This window comes from Bos mutus, chromosome 14 (assembly GCF_027580195.1).
Source record: "Bos mutus isolate GX-2022 chromosome 14, NWIPB_WYAK_1.1, whole genome shotgun sequence".
Lineage (NCBI taxonomy): Eukaryota > Metazoa > Chordata > Mammalia > Artiodactyla > Bovidae > Bos > Bos mutus.
Window position 1 is genome coordinate 60192558 of NC_091630.1, and position 23523 is coordinate 60216080.

The 23523-nt window shown below is 47.3% G+C and overlaps 1 protein-coding gene across 3 annotated transcripts in view; it reads right to left on the bottom strand.

Moving 5' to 3' along the window:
• RGS20 (regulator of G protein signaling 20) overlaps positions 1-23523 on the bottom strand; it is a 51885-nt gene that overhangs the window by 15317 nt on the left and 13045 nt on the right. Inside the window, exon 2 of one of the 3 annotated variants that reach the window (XM_070382837.1) lies at positions 15004-15303. In XM_070382837.1, coding sequence (XP_070238938.1) covers positions 15004-15303 — 300 coding nt within the window. Of the gene's footprint in view, positions 1-13645; positions 13831-15003; positions 15314-23523 lie in introns of those variants that run through there. The other 2 variants (XM_005891993.2, XM_070382838.1) reach the window with 2 other exon arrangements.

Sequence of the window (23523 nt, forward strand, 5' to 3'; positions counted from 1 at the left end):
GAGAAATAAGATGAATCCTGTCAACAACGATGTTTCTACTGTTTTGTGGGATCTTGAAGTCAGCTGATTTTAAGTGTGAGAACCTTGTGGTCTAGTCATCACCAGAAAAAAGTCCAACTCACTCTAGCTCATGAAATATTAATGAAGAGCTAGAATTACTTGCATTGACTTCAGCACAGTTAATAGACCAAAAGGCAAATCCAATCTGGGTCTTCCACTTCACAGGACACAGAAAGCTATCAATGTTTAGTAACCTACCAGTTTTAGCCAGAGATCTTAATGTGTCCTCTAGTTTTCAAATTTTTCTCCCTTTTGGTTTTATTGCCTGAATAATTTCGGGTCTATTTTAAGGAAAAGCTGGTTCATTATTTTAGTAGGGGAAATCAACTGAGAGTTTAATAATAATAGACTTTTTTAGAATTATAATTACTTCCAGATGGATGATCACATCTGTCCTTACCTTCTAAAAGAACTACTTAAGTGACCATCTGTTTTTCAGTAACTTTGAATGGAAATCTTTACTATTTTGTTTATCTGGTTGTCACCAAGTTTGTAACTCGAACCACACTGAGGGTTTTTATGATAGTGATGTGCTTTTCTTCTGTCATTATTAAATGAACATATTGTATAACTCAACTTTTGCAACTGCCTTTGGGAAATTAAAGTAGATCAGAAGGAAATAAATGAATTATACATGCTTTTACTTGGTCTTTCTTAATACCAACCAACAGTTACAGTGTATTTTGCAAGTACTGATTGAAATGTTGACTGTGGGCATTCCTTACCCCATGAGGCCATGGGACTTTCTCAAGGAGACTGTAGATGACTGCTTAGCCCAGGGCACCTCTGAAAGAATTCAGCATTTACTAAATCTCTGTCTCTAGGGCTGTTTCAGGCAATCTTGAAACTGGTAAAGAATGTGCCAGGTTTGGGTAAGAATCCCTACCAACTTTTACTGCTTCCTTTCAAAGCAAGGAACACATGCTGGGTTGCATCCCACTCTTTGCGGCCCTGTGGACTGTAGCCCGGCAGGCTCCTCTGTCCATGGGAGTTCCCAGGCAAGAATACTGGAGTGGGTTGCCAATTCATCCTCCAGGGGATCTTCCTGACCCAGGGATCAAACCCGAATCTCATGCGTCTCCTACATTTACAGGTGGATTCTTTACCACTGAGCCACCTGACTCTCTAAGAATTTCTGAGCAATCATTGCAAATTACAGAACAAACAGGAAGAAATATTTTCAACACAGACAAATGAATGTTTAAAATCGAACAGGGTTGCCAAAGAAAGGGACTTGGTGGGTGGACAGCTGACAGAGGTGGCTTTCTTCTTGAAATGATACAAATGTGAAAATGTTCTCAAGTGGATAACAGCGATACTTACCCACTCTGAATCTACTAACAGTCCTTAAACTGCGCATGTCTAATGGGTGTCATCTGACATAAGTCACTTGCCTGCATTGTGCTTCTGGTGGCTGTCATTCCTGCTTCCTGTTTCATCAAGTTCACTTGACTCAGGTATAGTAACCAACTGGGCTTCCCTGGTGCCTCAGTGGTGAAGAATCTACCTGCCAATGCAGGAGATGCGGGTTCGATCCCTAGTCTGGGAAGATCCCCTGGAGGAGGAAGTGGCAACCCACTCCAGTATTCTTGCCTGGGAAATGCCATGGACAAAGGAGCCTGGAGGGCTATAAACCATGGGGTCGCAAAGAGTCAGACACGACTTAGCGACTGAACAACAGCAACAACAACAATAGCTAAGTGGACAGTGTTCATTTGGTTGGAAATGATAAAGCCATCCCATGACTGAAAGTTGAGACACATCAGAAAAGGAAAGAAAAATATCCAAGGGGGGACTTCTCTGATGGTCTAATGGCTAAGACTATCTGCCCAATGCAGGGGGCCCAGGTTCGTTCCCTGGTCAGAGAACTAGATCCCACACGCCACAACTAAGACCTGGCACAATCAAACAAATAAATAAATATTTAAAAAAAAAAAAAGAAAAATATCCAAGGACGGAGGGAGAGAGAAGATGGTCGGACTAGTGCCTGTGCTGTGCTGCTGCGGTGGGGGGTAGTGGTGATGCCAAGAACGAAGGTGATGCTGGGGAGACAGGAATGGGGCATCCCACGGCACTGGAGCATGGTCCCTATGGGGACCAGAGCCTGGTTCCAGAGGGAAATGCTACATGACAGTCCAGAACCATGGTATTTATCACAAATCTTTAAGTGTGTATTTGGGGGGAAAGTGCCATGGAAATCCTTTCCCTGCATGCCATGTTACAGTAGGGCATCCAGATGAACATGCTGGGCCAGGGAGATAGCATCCCTATGTTCTCCTTTATCCACACAGCTTAGCACCAAGGTCAGGAATGCAAGCTCTTTCTCGGTTAAAAGCACTCGAGTGCTCTTTGGCCCAGAGAATTTCGATATTTATAGCCTTTCCTACAATCAACAGGGAAGAAGTGGGCTCCCAAAGTGCACCCTGAGAAACAGAAATGAACAGAATGTAACTAATTACAATTCAGATTTTACTTAATAGGGAAGACAATGGGTAAGTGCAATGAATGCCATATAAGTCCCGATTCTGTTCAGTCTCATACATATTTCATCTCTACCTTTGGCTTTAAAATCTAAATAAAACTAGAGCCTGGAGGGTATCATGGATTACATGGGCTTCAGTGAAACCCTGAGAATGTGAATATAAATTTAACGTGAATGTAAAGCCTCTACAAGTCCACACTTCTATGAAAGTGCCTGAAATGCTGATGAAAGCAGAAGAGCATTAAGAGAGAAACCAGTTTCATCAAGAAGACAAGAGACAATAGACATTGCCAAGGTGGTGAAAAAGGAAACGTGAGGCATCGTTAGTGGGAATGCAAATGGTGTGGCCACTATGGAGAACCATATGTAAGTTCCTCAAAAAACTAAAAATAGAACTACCAGATGATCCAGCAATTCGACTCCGGTAGATACCCAAAGGACATGAAGACAAGATTTAGATATCTTATCTGCACACCCATGTTTACTGCAGCATTATTCACAGTAGCCAAGATGTTGAAACGACCCAAGTGCCCGTTGAGGATGAGTGGATAAAAAAGAGGAGGTGGTATATATACAGGACTGAATATTATTCAGCCACAAGAAAGATATTCTCCCATTTGGGAAAACATGGATGGACCTTGAGAATACAGTGTTAAGTGAGGTAAGTCAGACAGAAAGAAAAGTACTAGATTGTATCGCTTACATGTGGAATCTAAAACAAGTTCAATCTGTACAAACAGAGACAAATGGTGGTTACCAGGGTAACCCAGAGGGTCCTCCCGAAGCTCCCTTGCAGTCTTGTAGTCTGGTCCAGTCTTCAGGCTCTCCTGACCCATTCTGTGTTTACTGAGCACAAACCTCATACACATCAGGCCTGGAGGAATATTTGCTGGTCGAAGAACTTCTTTTCCACCAGTTACAGCAGATGGGTTATGAAATGTATTAATGTACATGCAAACCAAGGATAATAAAAAGTTACAAAAAGGTGTGTTCGTAAGTCACTAAACCAGGCTTTTCTATTTTCAGGTCTGTCTGGGCAAATTTTCTATCTCTTTTTTTTCCCCCCACAAATTCTACCTGTTGCCACAGGAAATTCTCCATGATCTGTGACTGGATGGTAGGATTGGCTAGTCAGACTTAGCCTCTTGTACATTATCAGTTAGAATTTTCATCTGTGATGATAATCCTATTATAAATGATATGAAATATTCAGCTCCCGTCCTGTTAAAGCTTTTAGGCTGTAATCTGAATCCCTAAGAGCCTTCACAGTCTAAGCGCCCATCCACAAAATCTTTGTGTGGATCATTTCCCTCTCCTTTCTTCATTACAACTTTTAAAAAATATTTTATATCAAATTTAATAAAATATTTGTACTTAATTATTTCCTGCCTCCAGTGTCATTTTTTTCTGCATCAATTTTAAAAATTATTTATTTATTTAGGGCGAATAGTTTACAATGTGGTGTCAGTTTCTGCTGTACAACAAAGTGACTCAGCTGTACGTATTCATAAGTCCACACTCCTTTTTTGGATTTCCTTCCCATTTAGGTCACTGCGTTAGTACTTTTGGGACTTGCTAACTGTCATTAAGTTTTTCCATTCGTATGAAAATGCTGAATGTTGAAATGGTGGATATCAAAAGGAAACTTAAATTAGATCCTTTGATTTTATCTTCTATAGGAGATTGTCTTTCACTGGATTCGTGATCTGTCCTGATTTTTTTTTTTTTTTTTTTCCTTTAGAGTGCCTTAAAACTCTAAGAAATGTCATTGTTATTGGTTGAACTTACTTTTTTAGAGGCCGTTTCCTACAAGATCCTGGTAGTGGTACTCCACACTGACATTTAGATTATGGATCAGAAGTAACACTTTGTCTGTAAAGGACTAGAGAGTAAGTCTGGTGGCCGGTGGGCAGTCCATCTCCAGTTCTCTCCCCCACAGATTTTAGGGGCAGTGACAGAGTTGAGTAGTTGCAATGGAGACCACATGGCCCTCAAAGCCCAAAATATTTACTCTTTTTATCTAGAATCCAGTCTTGGTTAGTCCCCCTCCTGTGGCCATTGATGGTAATCCTTGACACCAGAATAAAATCTTAACTATTTATCAGGGCCTGCTTTCTCTCCATAATTTCCAACCTATGTGCAGTTTCCCCTTTGAATGAGCAGATGGAGTAGTAAGCACACCTTACTTCTGTTTACTCCGTGGGGCAGTCTCCACACTGACTCAGATCTACACCATCTACCCACAGAGCCTGGCTCTTCACCCCACAGCTGTACACGGGCCACCTTTAGACAGACTGGGATTGCTTTTTGATGCCCATCCGTGGATGACTCCGGAGTCCTTTTCCGGCAAGTGTGCTGCTGATGAGAATGGGCTAACAGGCATACCAGCGCACCTTCACCTGGGTTCCACACTGCCTTCCTGCTCCCAAGACAGTTCTCCAGGGGCTGAGCTGTTGGGATGTTTTTGTCTGCTGTTCCTAGGACGTGTGTGACAGAATCTCTGTTTTGGTTTTCTACAATTTGCACCAAAATATGTCCTGAATTTTAGGTTCCCCACCACCTCATGCCCTGCCGGCATTAAGTATTAGATGGCTAGATAGAGAAGGCAATGGCACCCCACTCCAGTACTCTTGCCTGGAAAATCCCATGAACGGAGGAGCCTGGTGGGCTGCAGTCCATGGGGTCTCGAGGAGTCGGACACAACTGAGCGACTTCACTTTCACTTTTCACTTTCATGCACTGGAGAAGGAAATGGCAACCCACTCCAGTGTTCTTGCCTGGAGAATCCCAGGGACGGTGGAGCCTGGTGGGCTGCTGTCTATGGGGTGGCACAGAGTCAGACACGACTGAAGCGACTTAGCAGCAGCAGCAGCAGCAGATATGCTGAACAAGCAGATCCAAAACTGAAAAAATTCTCAGTGAATTGGAATGCTTAATGCTTATGCATTTTAGACTGTTTGTAGGGAACCATAGTCATTCATCTCTTTTTGTGTGACCACATAAAGCAGTCAGACATAGGGAACTAGGAATAAAACCCCATCCTAAAGGATGCATAAAAGGCTCATACAGGAACAATTTCCATTAAAAAATATTCTCTATGCAGTCTCCTCATTCTCAGGCTACATTTGATATATTTTAACAGATAAGTGCTCTATCACAATTAGAACTTATAGCTTAATACCCTCAGGATTTTGAATACATCATTAGAAGATAACAGAAGAGATATCTTTTGGAGGTTAGTTTATGATGTGTTTAACCTGAACAGGCAAGTTGTTCATGTTATTAGATTTTGCGAACGTTTTTCATAACTCTTGTACCATTTTCTTCACCCTTGTTTAACCCACATTTATTCCACCTGGTCTGGTATGCTGTTCAGATATTTTTGTTCATAAGCAAGTACTTCATTTTATCACAAATACAGTACAGAACTTCCAGGTCATTTAAAAGTCTAGAAATGTCTTATTTGCTGCAGCAGAGACTTAGCTCTAATGAGAATTTGATAAATTCTAGGTTGTGCAAATGACACCACCCTTATGGCAGAAAGTGAAGAGGAACTCAAAAGCCTCTTGATGAAAGTGAAAGAGGAGAGTGAAAAAGTTGGCTTAAAGCTCAACATTCAGAAAACGAAGATCATGGCATCTGGTCCCATCACTTCATGGGAAACTGATAAGGGAAACAGTGGAAACAGTGTCAGACTTTATTTTTGGGGGCTCCAAAATCACTGCAGATGGTGACTGCAGCCATGAAATTTAAAGACGCTTATTCTTTGGAAGGAAAGTTATGACCAACCTAGATAGCATATTGAAAAGCAGAGATACTACTTTGCCAACAAAGGTCCATTTAGTCAAGGCTATGGTTTTTCCAGTGGTCATGTATGGATGTGAGAGTTGGACTGTGAAGGAAGCTGAGTGCTGAAGAATTGATGCTTTTGAACTATGGTGTTGGAAAAGACTCTTGAGAGTCCCTTGGACTGCAAGGAGATCCAACCAGTCCATTCTGAAGGAGATCAGCCCTGGGTGTTCTTTGGAAGGACTGATGCTAAAGCTGAAACTCCAGTACTTTGGCCACCTCATGCGAAGAGTTGACTCATTGGAAAAGACTCATGCTGGGAGGGATTGGGGGCAGGAGGAGAAGGGGACGACAGAGGATGAGACGGCTGGATGGCATCACTGACTTGATGGACGTGAGTTTGAATGAACTCCGGGAGTTGGTGATGGACAGGGAGGCCTGGCATGCTGTGATTCATGGGGTTGCAAAGAGTCGGACACGACTGAGTGACTGAACTGAACTGAACTGAGGTTGTTGTAAAACTAGATCCTGTAATTTTTCTTTTTTTTTGGCCGCACTGCACAGCATGTGGATCTTGGTTTTCCGACCAATGATCAAAACTGTGCCCTCTGCAGTGGAAGGCCAAGGCTTAACCCTGGACCACCAAGGAAGTCCTGAGACCCCACAGTTCTCATGCATTTACTGCTGTAAGAAGGGCAGACCTCTCGGAGTCTGGAGGCTAGACCAGCAAAACCGGCTCCAGTGGCCCCCACCATGCTGAGCAACCGAACTCTGAGCAGGGTCTTTGGCCTCAGGAATGTAGGCCCACAGCGCTGTTCCCCTGGCCAGGGGCTGAAGAGGCCAGCAACTCTGGAACTGCCCAACCACCCCCCAGGACTACTTTTGCATCTTAAGCTCAGTCACTCAGTCATGCCTGACTCTTTTCAACCCCATGAACTGTAGCCCACCAGGCTCCTCTGTTCATGGGATTCTCCAGGAAAGAATACTGGAGTGGGTTGCCATTTCCTCCTCCAGGGGATCTTTCTGACCCAGGGACTGAACCGGTATCTCCTGTGTCTCATGCATCAGCAAGCAGATTCTTTACCACTGAGTCAACTGGGAAGCCCTAACAGGAAACTTAATGTAAAAATTATTTGTATTTTGGGACTTCCCTGGTGGTCGTGGTTAAGAATCTGCCTTGCCCTGCAGGGGATATGGGTTTGATCCCTGGTCAGGGAACTAAGATCCCACGTGCTGCAGAGCAACTAAGCCCAAGGGCTGCAACTACTGAGGCTAGGTGCCACAACTAAAGAATCTGTAGGTGGGAAGGAAGGTTCCCTCATGATGCAATGAATATTCCATGTGCCACAACTAAGATGGGACACAGCCAAATAAATACAAAACCTTAAATCTCATTATCAACCTCCTCCCCCCAGACATGAAAGTCATCTACAAGGGTTGGGTAAGGTGTGGGTTGAACAATTCTTTCCACCAATTTGCATCAGAACAGCTATACAGGCTTGCATGGATCTAGTCAAACAGCTCCAGAAGGCTTGGGAGCGCTGCATGTATTGCTGCCTTAGAAGGATGGATGGGTACCGCAAACTTGTGTCCTGGCTCTGGAGCAAACAGCATCTAGTTAGCATCAGATGTGACAGGCGCACAAACAGAGAAAAACCAAGAAAACAAGGTGTTTTCCTCCACTTCACTGTGGGACTGAGGTGCACACAGTCAACCCAAGACATTAGGAAGTCCAATTGCAAGGTGACTTTGCATGAGATGCCATTGTCTAAAATCCAAACACTGATACATACTTGAGAAGGGTTTTATAGGGTAAAGTTGATTAATAACTGGAAATTGAGCATTCCCAAACCAGCAAGATCAATCAGCTGTAATAATCACTGAAATAACTCCAGTGAAATATCACTGCCGGGTAATGGAGCATATTGCTCGCTTTTCACAAATGACTCCCCACACAAATAGCTAGAATGAAATCAGCTGGGTTCTATGAATTTGTAACTTCGGAACACTACCTTGAGCACTCAGTCACATCAGACTTGGCTGTGAACAGCTGCTGCAGAAGCCCATTCAGTCGTACTGTGAACTCACTCACGCCGTGCAGTGCTGTCTCTTAAAGTGGCTGCTCAAGTTAACATTCAGGGACCATCTCAGCAGTGCTGGGGAGTCAGTGACTCACATGTAATGTACTGAATGCTAGGCTCTGACTCGACTGACCCCTATTAGCTGCTGCTGACACTATACGAATCTGAATAGAAGCTCACCCTGTGAGTCACCTGGTGCTGTAGGAAACCAATCTGCTGTATTCCCAGTTGGACCATGATTCACATGATAATCATAAGGGGATCTGACTTGATACATGTGATTTCAAAACTCAGTTCTGCTGAACTGACTTAGGAGCCTGCTAGAAAGTCACTCCTTGCTTAATGCCCTGGATTTCCATCTATGAACAAGTGTACAGAAATGCAAAACTGAGCGTAAGATATCCAGTTCACAACTGGAGAGAACCATGGTCTCCTTCTTCAAGGACGCAGATGCAGTTCCTAGAAGGACTTTCCGTGGTAGATACATCATTCCTGTGAATCACTTTGCAAGACCACTCACTTGAAAGGCTGTGCCACGTCATTTTAAACCACTTATGTGAAGTCTGGGGGCTTCTCAGGTGGCACTAGTGGTAAAGAAGCCACCTGCCAATGCAGGTAGACTTAAGAGACAAGGGTTCGATCCCTGGGTTGAGAAGATTCCCCAGAGGAGAGCACAGCAACCCACTCTAGTATTCTTGTCTAGAGAATCCCATGGACAGAGGAGCCTGGCAGGCTACAGTTCATGAAGTCACAAAGAGTCAGACATGACTGAAGTGACTTAGCATGTATACACATCATGTCATTTCTAAACCACTTATGTGAAGTCTGGACCTTTAAGCTGCATCTGTTAGTGAAAGGTGAATGTCATGAGCCGGCTCCATGCAGAAATGAAAGAACACCAGGACTTTTGGAACTGATGTTCAAGTGTCTGAAATGAAACCAGCCACCTGGGCCACTGCATTAAAATAAGAAAACTTCTTTACTTCTCTCACTCTTGCTTGTCTACATAATCTAGAATAAGAAAATCTCCTTGTATGTAATCTAAGTTGTGTATGACTCTTTTGCAACCCCATGGACTATAGCCAGCCAAACTCCTCTGGATCCATGAGATTGCCCAGGCAAGAATACTAGAGTGGGTTGCCACTTCCTTCTCCAGAGGATCTTCCCAATCCAGGGATCGAACCCACATCTCCTGCATTGGCAGGTGGGTTCTTTATCACTGAGCCACCTGGGCAGCCCAATCTTGGAAGACTTTCCAAAAAGCTCTCTTACAGGCTAAAGACCTTCAAAGCCAGAAGAAAGGGGATTAAAAATCTAACAAAAGGTCAAAAATGTTTTCTAATGTAAAACTGCTACAAGGGATTAATCAATCAAATGTGTTGAGTCCTGCCCGGAAGGCCACAGGGGCAAGGCTTCGCACCAAGGCCACAGAAGCGAAGCCCAGAATCAAGGTCACCTCTGAAGCTGACCGAGCCACTCTGTAACCTTGCCAAAAGCCCCCTGATCATCACTGACAAGCTTTCTGACTCCCAATTAGGCAAAGATGTCCACTCCAGTAAACACCCTATAGCACCCCAACCAATCACCTAATGCCAACCTTCCAGCAGGAATTTTGTCTGAGGCTGTAAAAATTTACTATTAACCCACAAACACTGCTGGCTTTCCCTGGTCTATTAGGTGGTCAGACTGCTGTGCTCACAGTGCCCACTTTATCTCTGCCCTTTGTCCTTAATAAACTTCTCCCTTCTGAAATGCTGTGTCTGGAAATTCTTTTTCAACCCATGCTCGGACTGCCTCAGCAAAATGTGGGATATGAAATTCTAATGCTGTCTCTGCTTTAATCTGACACCTTTCCATACCTCGAACAAGTCATGTGGTCATATCTCCTGGTGTGAAGGGACCACGATTAAGGGGTCTGACAGTTGTAACAACATTACTGCCTGGCCTTTCTTATGTTGAAGATAACGCATGCTTGTATATTTCTTCCTTCTGGTTTCCTATTTGTTAGAGGTTCATCAATCTGCAAGGGTTTCCCAGGTGGCTCAGTGGTAAAGAATCCGCCTGCCAATACAGAAGACTCAGATTTGAACCCTGAGTTGGGAAGATCCCCTGGAGAAGGAAATGGCAACCCACTCCAGTACTTTTCTGGGGAATCCCATGAACAGAGGAGCCTGGCAGTCCTGGGGTCTGTGTGCAAGAGGGACTGAACACATGCATACATTAATCTGCAGTCAACAGAAAATCACCTGTATGGTGTGTAAGAGCCCTGGACATTGAGTCAGATCTAATTCTAATCCCATTTGGCCTCTGTTTAGCTGGAGATGTCTGACAAGGCCCTTAACCTCTCTGAATGTTTCCACACCTGTAAAGTGAAGGAGGTAAGTGAGTAATCTGACTTTTATCATTCTGTACTTTTGATATCGGGCTTCCCTGGTAGCTCAGCTAGTAAAGCATCCACCTGCAATGCAGGAGACCTGGGTTCAGTCCCTGGGTTGGGAAGATTCCCTGGAGAAGGGAAAGGCTACTCTCTCCAGTATTCTGGTCCGGAGAATTCCATGGACTGTATAGTTCATAGGGTCGAAAACAGTCAGACATGACTGAGCGACTGTGATTGGATTTTAGGAAAGTTAGCATTTCTAGCTCCCAAGTTTCCACATTCTCTTAATTAAAATGGACTCAGTGTAGTATTTTAATGCACACATTGGATTTTCCAAATATAGCATGACCTAAAACATAGTTTTAATGCATATTTGTTTTACAAAGTGAAATACTTTGAAGTTTAGAGATAATCTTTTCTTCTTTTTAAAAATAATTTTATTTATTTATTTGGCTGCACTGGATCTTAGTTGAGCCATTGGAACTCTTGGCTGTGGTATGTGGGATCTAGTTCCCTAACTAGGAATTGAACCAAGGCACCCTGCATTGGGAGCACAGAGTCTTAGACACTGGACCACCAGGGAGGTCCTGAGACAATATTCTTAAAATGCTATTTGAAGTTTATAGATAAATATAATAATTATTTGAAATAAAAGGGTCCATATAATGTAGAAATGTATTGTTTTTACATTTAGATACTGACAGAAAACTTTTTCCATTTTCCTAATTTTGATGGACATCTTCTATTTCATTGGAAGGACTGATCCTGAGGCTGAAACTCCAATACTTTGGCCACCTCATGCGAAGAGTTGACTCATTGGAAAAGACCCTGATGCTGGGAGGGATTGGGGGCAAGAAGAGAAGGGGAGGACAGAGGATGAGATGGCTGGATGGCATCACTGACTCGATGGACGTGAGTCTGAGTGAACTCCGGGAGTTGGTGATGGACAGGGAGGCCTGGCGGGCTGTGATTCGTGGGGTCGCAAAGAGCCGGACACGACTGAACTGAACTGAACTGAACAGGGTTCTACTGCATTAATTTACTGGATGTGTGCTAAGTCGCTTCAGTCGTGTGGGACTCTTTGCGACCCCAGGGACTGTGGCCTGCCAGGCTCTTCTGTCCATGGCATTTTCCAGGCAAGAATACTGGAGTGGGTTGCCATTTGCTTTTCCAGGGAATTTACTGAATGTTGGCAGTCAACCCATGGCATACCTGCTTTTCTTATCTCTATTTTACAGACGATAAAAACTATGGCACAGGGAGGTTGAGTAACTTGCCTGAGGTCACACAGCTAAACGGAGATCTGAATCTAGACAGTTCCTGAGTTCAAGACTTCTACCTATTACGAAATATTGTGCCTCCTACGCAATACTGATACGTGATACAAAAGATGCCACTAAACGTACAGGACGAGGCCCAGTAGAAAATCAGGTCGTGAGCAAAAGAGAGAAAGAAAAAAAAAGCTAATACTTTACAGACAGACCCTTTTCATTACAAATTTCCTTTGCCAAGTCTGGGGAATAAGTCACACCCATTTCGTCAACTCGCACCTTTGTTTGGTCAACTTCGCGATCTGGAACCACCAGGAGGGAACTGAAGCCCAGCCACGCAGGGGCCCTGCGCTCCAGAAGAGGGGAGCTGACGCCGGAGGGTGACGAGAAGGTGCCCCCGCCTCCGGGGACAGCGCGAGCCCCACGGGCGAATGACTGCTTCGGCTCGCTGGTGGCCGAGGGGCGTTCCGCCGGCGCCGCAGGCATCCGCTGCGGTCGGGACACAAGGCGCCCTCTGGCCAATCGGCTCGGCGGGGGCAGACAATGAGCGCTCGGCCTCTGCCGGATTCTCGTGAAGAAGGGAAGTCGGGGTGAGTTCCCCCTGGAGCGCCCTCCTCCTCATGGACTGAAGCTGGGCCTCGGCGCCCACTCCTGCAGCCGGTCAACCGCGGGGGGCGCAGGGACAGAGCTACACTCCCGGCCTCGCCCCCTGCCCGCCGCCCAGGCTTTTCCCGATCGCTGGCCAATCCCGGGGGCTCGCAAGCCACTCGGGTCCCCAGGCCCTACCCCAGTCGGCTCCCGCAGCACCGAGACCACCCCCCACACCCGCTGCCCACTCCTTCCAGCCCGCTGCCCCCACCGCTGTAGGGCCCTGGGCGCACAATCAGTCCCGCCGGCGCCCCACCTCCTCCGCGACCCCTCCCTTGCCCACTCCCCCACAATCCGAGGAGGGGAGTCGCGGCGCCCACCGACCTCCCAAAGCCCACTCCCTGCCTCGCGCCGCCGCCCCAGAGGTCCACTCCAGCCCCGGGCCCGCTCAGATCTCCGCAACCGGGGCGCCAGACTCGTTCCAACTTCCGAGCGCAGTCCGAAGAGCGCGGGCTACTAACCGCGCTGTTCCTGCAAGTGAAACACCCTCCGCGCCGCCTCCACCTCCTCGGCGCGGGCGAAGGGTGCCGACAGTTCTGTCCATTAGGTTTCAAGAGCTTCAGGGCCAACACAGCGTCAGACCCCCGGGGCTCCGTGGCGGGCGCCCGCTGGAGTGGAAGTCTCCACTTCCTCTCCCCCTGGGCGCACTGCCCGCCTCCGGCGCCCGAAGTTTCCCAAATCCGCTTCGGGTGTCAGTAGCCTACCCCCTCACTGACGCCGGGCCACCGGGGTCGAATCCTGCGGACTCCCCGGCGGAGACCCTGGAAACGCGGTCACAGTCCACGCCCGGCACCCGCTGCGCACTGACTCAGGCCTGCTCCCGCCACCGCCGTCCTGGCCCCGGTGCGCTCCCCGCCCGGCCCCCACCGCTCCGGGATCCGAGGTCTGAGCGCGAGTCCGGAAGGGAGAAGGAGCTGCTAAGCTAGCGGGTACTCACGGTTCCTCCGTCCACCGGGAGAGCCGGAGGGGTGGCTGGGGCCAGCTAGCCTCCGTCCTCTGTGCGCATGCGTCCCGCGAGTGCCTTATTTTTATTATAATTCCAAGTGCAGCCCTAGTTAAGCCCGCGATCGCCCTCCCTGGCTTTCCTCTGCCTTTGGCTCTCGGCCTTTCCAGTCGCCCTCTTCTCTCTCTCTTTCCCTCCCTCGGCTCTGCCTCTCCCCGCCCCTCTCTCCCCCTCCCTGGCTCCACGATCCCAGGGCTCGCCTCCGGCGGCGCGCTCCTCTGCGGCGAGAGCTGAGGGTTCCCATCCACGCCCGGACAGTGGTCCCTTTCTCCAGCCCCTGATTAGGAAGTACGGAGAGTGGGAGCCGAAGAACCCCCTCGGCTATTCCTTACGCTGGGGTTCGCGGGGACTGGGTGGGACTCCGGCGTGCGGGAGGAGCGTGGGACCTTATGAATGGAGCTGTGGGAAGGAGGAGCCAGTGTGCGCGCAGGGGTGGGCCGCGCGCACAGGTGCTGCTACCCGGAGAGTCCGGCCGCGGACTGTCCGCCTCAGGAGGGCAGTCCCCACCGTCTCCTTTCCCCCGAGTGCTTCTCCCAGCTCGCTCCCCACCTCCTCAGGCTGCAGCCTCAGCCTCCAACGGCCCGATACTGAAAAGGAGTTCCTCACCCCCTCCCCACCCGCCCGAGTGAGTCGAAGGCCCCACCTGGCTGGATGGCGGGGAAGTGGGGGGCGGGCGGGGACGAGCGGGGGAAAACTAACTCCTGACTGGAATCCGAGGAAGGAGGAGACCTGGAGGGTGGGGGGAATCCGCCGCCCAGCTCTGCGGGCGCGGAGGCCTTAAGACCCCGGCGCTCCCTCGGGATCGAGACGCAGTCTGACTGCTGGGGCCGTGCTAAATCCCGAAGCTGAAAGCCGACCTGACCCTAAAATAACATCACGTCATTTCCTCCCTGGCCACCCGAGCCCGCTGTAGCCGGGGGCTGGGGAGTGGGAGCGCGAGGAGGGGGCTGAAGCTTGTCCCGGGTAGGCTTGGAGTAGCCGGAGGAGAGGGACGCGTAAAGATGGAGAGTTTGAGAAGCCGCCTCGCGGAGGGCGAGGACCCCTCCCTCTTCCATAGACTCTGGAAGAAAGTGGTCCCGGAAAAGCAGCCTCGAGGGTCTCCTGGGGGGAGGGGTGTGAGGCGGGCAGCCGGCGTCTTTTCCTTGAACCTGCGCTGCCGGGTCTGACCTTCCCGCTTGCCCTCCCGCTCTCCCCTTGCTGGCCCCACATGGAGTGGGTCAGTCAGAGTTAGAGAGGAACCCGGGATGCGGGCGTCTCGGTGAGGTCACGGACTGTGAGACCACAGTACTCACGGGTATGGACGAGCTCTGCCCGGCGCTGGCGTCCACTTCCCGAGGCAGACGTCCCCCTGGGGGTCGGCCAGGCAGTGCCAGAGCTGCCCTGAGCAGGAGCGAGAGGCGGCCCGGCCACTCCTCGTGCCCCGGCGAGAGCACGGCGGCTGGCAGGGCGGGGATCAGGGCGGAGAAGTCCCGGCGCCGCAGGGGAGCCTCGGGAGGGGGTCGCCGAAGGAGGAGAGCGAAGAAGCGCGCGAAGCCGGAGAGCGTGCCGGAGAGGAGGCTGAGCAGCGTCGGGGCAGCGGGCGAACCTAGGAGCTGTGCGGGGCCGGCGGGCAGGGCGAGGCGGGGGAGGAGAGAGACAAAAACCACACAAGGTCACTGTGGGGTCCGGCTACAGACTGAAGAGGAAGTGCAGAGTGCCAGTCTGCGGCATTTTGAGGCGTTACTTTGGGGGTGCAAGAGAAGTCGGTGAGAGCAAGAGGAAAAGGACTCTGCTTAGTTTCCCCCACCTCTCATTCCTCCCCTCTCTTCCCTCTCCGCCCCACCGCCTTCTCCTCCCACCCCCTTCTAACTGAGGGCTACTTAAGGTGTGGTCCTTGGACCGGCAGCTTGGATAATACTTGGGAGCTTGTTGGAAAACCAGAATCTCAGACCCTATCCTGACCCACCGCATCAGAATGGGAATGTTAACATTCCCAGGGTCTCCCATGAGACCCGTTCCCTGTGAGGTGCAGTGCACAGCAGTGTCTGTGTTCACCTCTCTTGGTTCTTTCGAATTTGGTTGAAAATCTACTTCACTTTCGGAACTCTCACTCTGCCTCATCTTCTCATCCTGCCTCTTTCCCTCTGTCTTGGTCCACCTTCCAAAGTGCCCAGAGCTCTACTAGAGACAGATGAGGTCACCAGGGCCTGTGAGAAGTGTTCAGGGGAGGCCTGGTTACAGGCAGGAGATTGAAGGGCCTTCAGGCTGGAGGAAAATGCACTGGCGATTTGATTTCGGTTGTGCTGGGTACTGGGGTCAGGAGAGACCAGAACTTAGCACCATCTGCAGCCCCCTTTCCACACGCCCTGTGTCCATCTTATTCCTCCAGCACATCCTGGAGGCAGGCCTCCAGCTGAGAGGCAGGCCTCTCACCTTCCATTTGTTGCATGGGAGATCTAAGAAGCTAAGGTAAAGATAAACTATTATTTTCTTGGTATGTATAGGTAAACGTTAATTTAGAACTCAGGGCTCAGGACTCTACCTTGCTACCAACGCGACGGCTAACCTTCGGAAATTCTTATTCTTTGAGTTCATCTAATTCATTTACGAAGTAAAGGGATTGAACTTTGGCGCTTTCAGGTCACCCACCTTGTTCAGGTTTTTGGAGCTCTCAGAGCTTCTTGGTCCACTAACATTTAGTGAAGTTACAAACCGGAACCTAACTCAGCCAATCCAAACAGCCCCCGCAAGCAAAGTGAAAAGACAATTTAATGTGTGTGAAAAGCAAGTGCTAGTGGTTGCCAAGAAAAATAAAGGTGGAGGCGAGAAGCAGCGAATACGGGCGACCCGGGGGCGTGGCGCGCGTCCTCGGGGCGCGGCGGCCGCTCTCCAGGGTCCTGAAGGAGGGAGCGGCCGCGTGGGCTTGGCGCGCGTCCCCGCTCGGCAGTGGCAGGGCCAGGCCTGCTTCCTTTCCTCTGGTGGAAAGCGGGTGTCAGGAGGGAGCGAGGAAACCTAGCAACCCATTCTCATTCATGAGGCCCTTTCTGGGACGCTGCCGGGCGCTCCGGCTGATTCGTCCTTCGGTCGTTGGTATGCTCCCGGCGAGAGAGGAGCTGGGTTTGCATTTCCGAGCAAGTTCACTGTTGAGCTTCCCTCATTACCTTTTCCTAGAGAACGGGGTCGTTCTCATAGTGTTTTCATTCTCCGCGTGCGGACGCTTCTCTCCCCTCCCCCACTTTCTGGACCTCCGCAGCGTTTATTTTAGGGGTTGGACCCGGAAATCCCCGAGCCTTCTGGACGCGCGCCAACGGCTCACTCGAGGAGGGAAGTGAGAGATGCGGAAAGAACCCAGAGCTGGCCTTGGCGCCCAGGGTCTGTCTCTCGGGGAGGGACGCAGGCGACCAGCCCCTGGGCGGAGGCTGGGAGGAGAGCTCGGCCGCGGCTGCGCCCCTGGATCCCGGCGGGATGCCGCTAGCACCGGACGCACCCGGAGACCGTGGGCCATCGGCCTTGGCAGCTCCAGAGCGGTGCCCGTGGCCGCAGGCCTATGCCACTATGCTAAGCAAGTCAAGAGAAAACAGGCCTGGTTCCCGGCGACCCGGAATTGGCAAGCCCACCCCGCGGCCTTCCCAACAGGCTTCGGGCAAGCGCTGAAACAGAGCGGCGGAGAGCGTAGAACCAGAGCCGCAGGCGCACCTCTGCAGAGCGCGCCCGGCTGCCGGGGCCCCGAAGGTCGCTCCACAGGCGTTTCGTGGGTCCCGGATTTTGAGTCTCTAGATCAGGTTTTCGAGTGGTTTTTCGAGAACATGGAACCTGTAACCTGACTCTTCTCCCGCCCCAGCCCTTCTTCCCGAGTTGCTGGACGCCCCTTCCTCTGCACGCTTCATTAGGCATTGCGCTGCGGTCCTGTGAGCCCAGACAGAGACGCTTGTGAGGGAAACCGCAGACATGTGCAGGCAGAATATAAAAGCCCGGCTTCTTTGGGCCTCTGGAGAAGTTCACCTCTTCCTCTTCTCTAGAGTGGTGTTTTCCCTCGGGTCAGCAGTCCGCTCCCCCCAGTTCTGGCTCCTGTCTTGCGAAGGACCGCCGGCTTCTCCAACTAGCGGGGGTGTGAAGGCTGGAGGCATCGGGTGCTGAAACCCAGCCACTTCCTTTGCTCGTTTTGGCAAGATCAGAGCACGGAGTATTAAAGCAGCCACAAAATTCGATCCGAGAAGTTATCCGAGGAGAGACCTTCAGCCGCAGGCGGTGCCGATCACTCCGAAAAGCCCGGTCTTCCTTTTAGGCCAGATTCTGTATGACAGTCCAAGAGTTTAAGAAACAATTCCAAATGGAATCATCTTGGAATCTGTATTCCTAAAAGGACTGCTCCCAGGGACTCCAGAAGTTTTAGGGAATCCCTGATTTTGATGGGGAATCCGCTTTCCTAACTGTTCATGTTGCTTACTGAACTGCAGAGTCAATATGAACAGAGTCTCACCCCCTTCAAAAGGAAAATTCAGAAATGTCATTCACCCCTAAATAGTACATTTCATAAAGGAAACATCCATGGTGGAATTAAACTACTTCTTTACCAAAAATTTATGCAAGTCTTTAAAATGAAAATCACAGAGTGGAATTTTAAATTAGATTTAATTTTTTGAGCTGACCTATTTTTCCTGAACTTTATTTTTTTTAATTTTATTTTGCTGTGGTTTAGCCATACTGTATATTTTAATTTTCTGTCATTGTAAAAAGTCATTTTTCCATGACCGCAACAATCATATTAGTTCACAACTGCAGGGTTGCATGGTTCTAATTTTGAATATTTTAGTTAAAAATGTAAATGAACTAAAGCATTTGTAAATAATAAGAAAAAAGGATCCATGTACCACAGTCCTAAGACTTCAAAATCTTCTTCCCCATCTTTCTTATTTGTTAGCTCATTTAAGAGGATGAAAAAGAAAAGAAACGAAAATAAAAGTAAACTAAAGCCTGCACTCTGTCTTCTGTAATATTCCATATCTCCAGAGATCAGGAAGGGAATTTTTTATTACATATCAGAAAATTAAAAAGAAAAATTCAAAACTCATTTTTGAAGCTTTAGTGATTTTTTTTGGGAGTCTCCAACTCTATAAAAATTACATTTGTCTACACTAGTAGAGTTTTAAATTATGGATGATTACAACTTAAAAATTATATATATTATATATTTTTTTTTTCATGTGATTCACTTTATTATAGTGGTCTGTAATCGAACCCATAATATCTATAAAAAGAAGGAATAAATAAAAGATTAGAGCAGAAAAAATGAAATTGAGACTAAATTAGAAAAATACCAATGACAGTAATAACTAGCTCTTTGAAAAGATAAACAAAATTGGCAAACCTTAGAATATTATATATAATATAATTCTATATAATATTTTATAATATAAAATTTAATATATATAAATATATATACACCAAACAAAATATTCCTTAGAAGGAATAGGCAGTCCCCTAACAAAATTCCCACTATATTTTGCACACTTACTTTTATCGTAAAAAAGATTGAATTCTTTTTACCCTGAGGTTTGAGCATTTTCAAAACATTCTCATGTATGTTACTTAACTAACCACCACTCCCCTGCCCCCACCCCCCTTCTATTTAATGAGGCAACTGCAGAGCAGTGAGGTTAGATGATGTTTGTTAGGACAAGTAAAACCATAATTCAAAAAAAACACATGTACCGCAGTGTTCACTGCAGCACTGTTTACAATAGCCAGGACATGGAAGCAACTTAAATAGCCATTGACAGATAAGAAGATGCAGTATGTATATACAATGGAATATTACTCGGCCGTAAAAAGGAATGATATTGGGTCATTTGTAGAGATGTGGGTGGACCATGAGTCTGTCATATAGAGTGAAGTAAGTCAGATAGAGAAAAACAAAAACATATATAAACACGTATGTCTGGCATCCAGATAGAGGTGCAGACATAGAGAACATGAATTGGGAGGTTAGGATTGACATATATACACTTAGTCAGTTCAGTCGCTCAGTCATGTCCTACTCTTTGAGACCCCATGAACTGCAGCACACCAGGCCTCCCTGTCCATCACCAACTCCTGGAGTCCACCCAAACCCATGTCCATCGAGTCTGTGATGCCATCCAGCCATCTCATCCTCTGTCCTCCCCTTCTTCTTCTGCCCTCAATCTTTCCCAGCATCAGGGTCTTTTCAAATGAGCCAGCTCTTTGCATCAGGTGGCCAAAGTATTAGAGTTTCAGCTTCAACATCAGTCCATCCAGTGAACACCCAGGACTGATCTCCTTTAGGATGGACTGGTATGATCTCCTTGCTGTCCAAGGGACTCTCAAGAGCCTTCTCCAACACCACAGTTCAAAAGCATCAATTCTTCAGTGCTCAGCTTTCTTTACAGCCCAACTCTCACATCCATACATGACCACTGGAAAAACCATAGCCTTGACTAGATGGACCTTTGTTGACAAAGTAATGTCTCTGCTTTTTAATATGCTGTCTAGGTTGGTCATAACTTTCCTTCCAAGGAGTAATCGTGTTTTAATTTCATGGCTGCAGTCACCATCTGCAGTGATTTTGGAGCCCAGAAAAATAAAGTTAGCCACTGTTTCTGCTGTTTCCCCATCTATTTGCCTAAAGTGATGGGACCGGATGCCATGATCCTCGTTTTCTGAATGTTGAGTTTTAACCCAAATTTTTCACTCTCCTCTTTCACTTTCATCAAGAGGCTTTTTAGTTTCTCTTCACTTTCTGCCATAAGGGTGGTGTCATCTGCATATCTGAGGTGATTGATATTTCTCCCGACAATCTTGATTCCAGCTTGTGCTTCTTCCAGCCCAGCATTTTTCATGATGTACTCTGCATCTAAGTTAAATAATCAAGGTGACAATATGCAGCCTTGATGTATTCCTTTTCCTATTTGGAACCAGTCTGTTGTTCCATGTCCAGTTCTAACTGTTGCTTCCTGACCTGCATATAGGTTTCTCAACAGGCAGGTCAGGTGGTCTAGGATTCCCATCTCATTGAGAATTTTCCACAGTTTGTTGTGATCCACACAGTCAAAGGCTTTGGCATAGTCAATAAAGCAGAAATAGATGTTTTTCTGGAACTCTCTTGCATTATTGATGATCCAGCGGATGTTGGCAATTTGATCTCTGGTTCCTCTGCCTTTTCTAAAACCAGCTTGAACATCTGGAAGTTCATGGTTCACGGATGGCTGAAGCCTGGCTTGGAGAATTTTGAGCATTACTTTACTAGTGTGTGAGATGAGTACAATTGTGTGGTAGTTTGAGAATTCTTTGGCATTGCCTTTCTTTGGGATTGGAATGAAAACTGACCTCTTCCAGTCCTGTGGTGACTACTGGGTTTCCAAATTTGCTGAGATATTGAGTGCAGCACTTTCACAGCATCATCTTTCAGGATTTGAAATAGCTCAACTGGAATTCCATCACCTCCACTAGCCTTGTTCGTAGTGATGCTTCACATTCCAAGATGTCTGGCTCTAGGTGAGTGTGAGTGATCACACCATCATGATTATCTGGGTCGGGAAGATCTTTTTTGTACAGTTCTCCTGTATATTCTTGCCACCTCTTCTTAATATCTTCTGCTTCTGTTAGGTCAATACCATTTCTGTCCTTTATTGAGCCCATCTTTGCATAAAATGTCCCCTTGGTATCTCTAGTTTTCTTGAAGAGATCTCTAGTCTTTCCCATTCTCTTGTTTTCCTCTATTTCTTTGCATTGATCACTGAAGAAGGCTTTCTTATCTCTCCCTGCTATTCTTTGGAACTCTGCATTCAGATGCTTATATCTTTCCTTTTCTCCTTTGCTTTTCATTTCTCTTCTTTTTACAGCTATTTGTAAGGCCTCCTCAGACCGCCATTTTGCTTTTTTGCATTTCTTTTTCTTGGGAATGGTCTTGATCCCTGTCTCCTGTACAATGTCACGAACCTCAGTCCATAGTTCATCAGGTACTCTATCAGATCTAATCCCTTAAATCTATTTCTCACTTCCACTGTATAGTCATAAGGGATTTGATTTAGGTCATACCTGAATGGTCTAGTGATTTTCCCCACTTTCTTCAATTTAAGTCTGAATTTGGCAATAAGGAGTTCATGATCTGAGCCACAGTCAGCTCCCAGTCTTGTTTTTGCTGACTGTATAGAGCTTCTCCATCTTTGGCTGCAAAGAACATAATCAATCTGATTTTGGTGTTGACCATCTGGTGATGTTCATGTGTAGAGTCTTCTCTTGTGTTGTTGGACGAGGGTGTTTGCTATGACCAGTGAGTTCTCTTATACACTGCTGCTACTGCTGCTAAGTCGCTTCAGTCATGTCCAACTCTGTGCAACCCCATAGACGGCAGTTCACCAGGCTCCCCTGTCCCTGGGATTCTCCAGGCAAGAACACTGGAGTGGGTTGCCATTTCCTTCTCCAACGCATGAAAGTGAAAAGTGAAAGTGAAGTCACTCAGTTGTGTCCAACTCAACAACCCCATGGACTGCAGCTACCAGGCTCCTCCATCCATGGGATTTTCCAGGCAAGAGTACTGGAGTGGGGTGCCATTGCCCTCTCCCTCTTATGCACGACCATGTGTAAAATAGATAGCTAGTAGGAAGCTGCTGTATAACACAGGGAGTTCAGCTCAGTGCTCTGTGATGACCTAGAGGGGTGGATGTGGGGAAGGTGGGGAGGAGGGTGGTCCAAGAGGGAGGGGATATGTATACATATATGGTTGATTTACTTCATTGTACAGCAGAAACCAAATTGGCAGTGTAAAGCAACCATACCCCACCCCACCCCCACCCCCTGCAAAGAAAAAGCAGAGCTGGGGCCCATCCTACAACTCCTGGGTATAATGCTCTGTGGCCCCACATCCAGGAAATGTGCTTATTATTTACCGACACCAATGACAGTAATCTATGACAGCGATGGTGTTGACTCCTAGTCTCCAGATGACTATGATAGTTTCCAGTTGTAATTAAGTACATCTGACCACACTGATTCTCTGTGATCAAAATTCCAATGTCTCATTCTTCTCATACTCAGTGAGTAGTGAAGATTCCAAGACTAGTTATGCTTCCAGACCTGCAGATGAGATTGAATGACTGAGTTCAACTCTATAGGTACTAAGTCAATTCATCATCAATGGCTGTTAATTCTCTATTTCCCTACTAAATTGCTTAGTTCTCTAAGGTCCTAAAAGAATAATAAAAATTCTATAATAGCCTGATTTACCTGAACCTAAGGAGTAGTATTTTGGGGCTTCCCAGGTGGCTCAGTAGTAAAGAGGCAGGGAATGCAAGAGATGCAAATTCAATCCCTGGGTCGGGGAAGAGCCCCTGGAGGAGAAAATGGCAACTTGCTCCGGTATCCTTGCCTGGGAAATCCCATGGAGAGAGGAGCCTGGTGGATTACAGTCCATGGGGTCGCAGAGTCAGATGTGACTGAGCACAACGCAAGGAATAGTACTTTAGGGCCTAACAGAGAAGCCTCTGATAATTTAGTTAGTAAGGGATTTACACCAAAGCTTTAGGAGAGTTGGCCTCATAAAAGTCAGACACCTTTGTTAAGCTAAATCCACGGAATGCAGAATATTGTTATTCTGAAATGAAATTCAATATAGTTGACTCTGTGTGATGTCCAAAGTTTCTATTTATTTATTTTTTGCAAGAAAGCTTTCAGTCTTAGTGCGGCAAGGCTTCCAAAATGATTGACAGCCATAGTCTATTTGTAAATCATGCATTTCTTTTTCACTTCATATAAAGTTTCTCTTAAGAAGATAAAAGGAAAAAAAAAAAAAGAAGATAAAAGGATCGGGTCAAGAA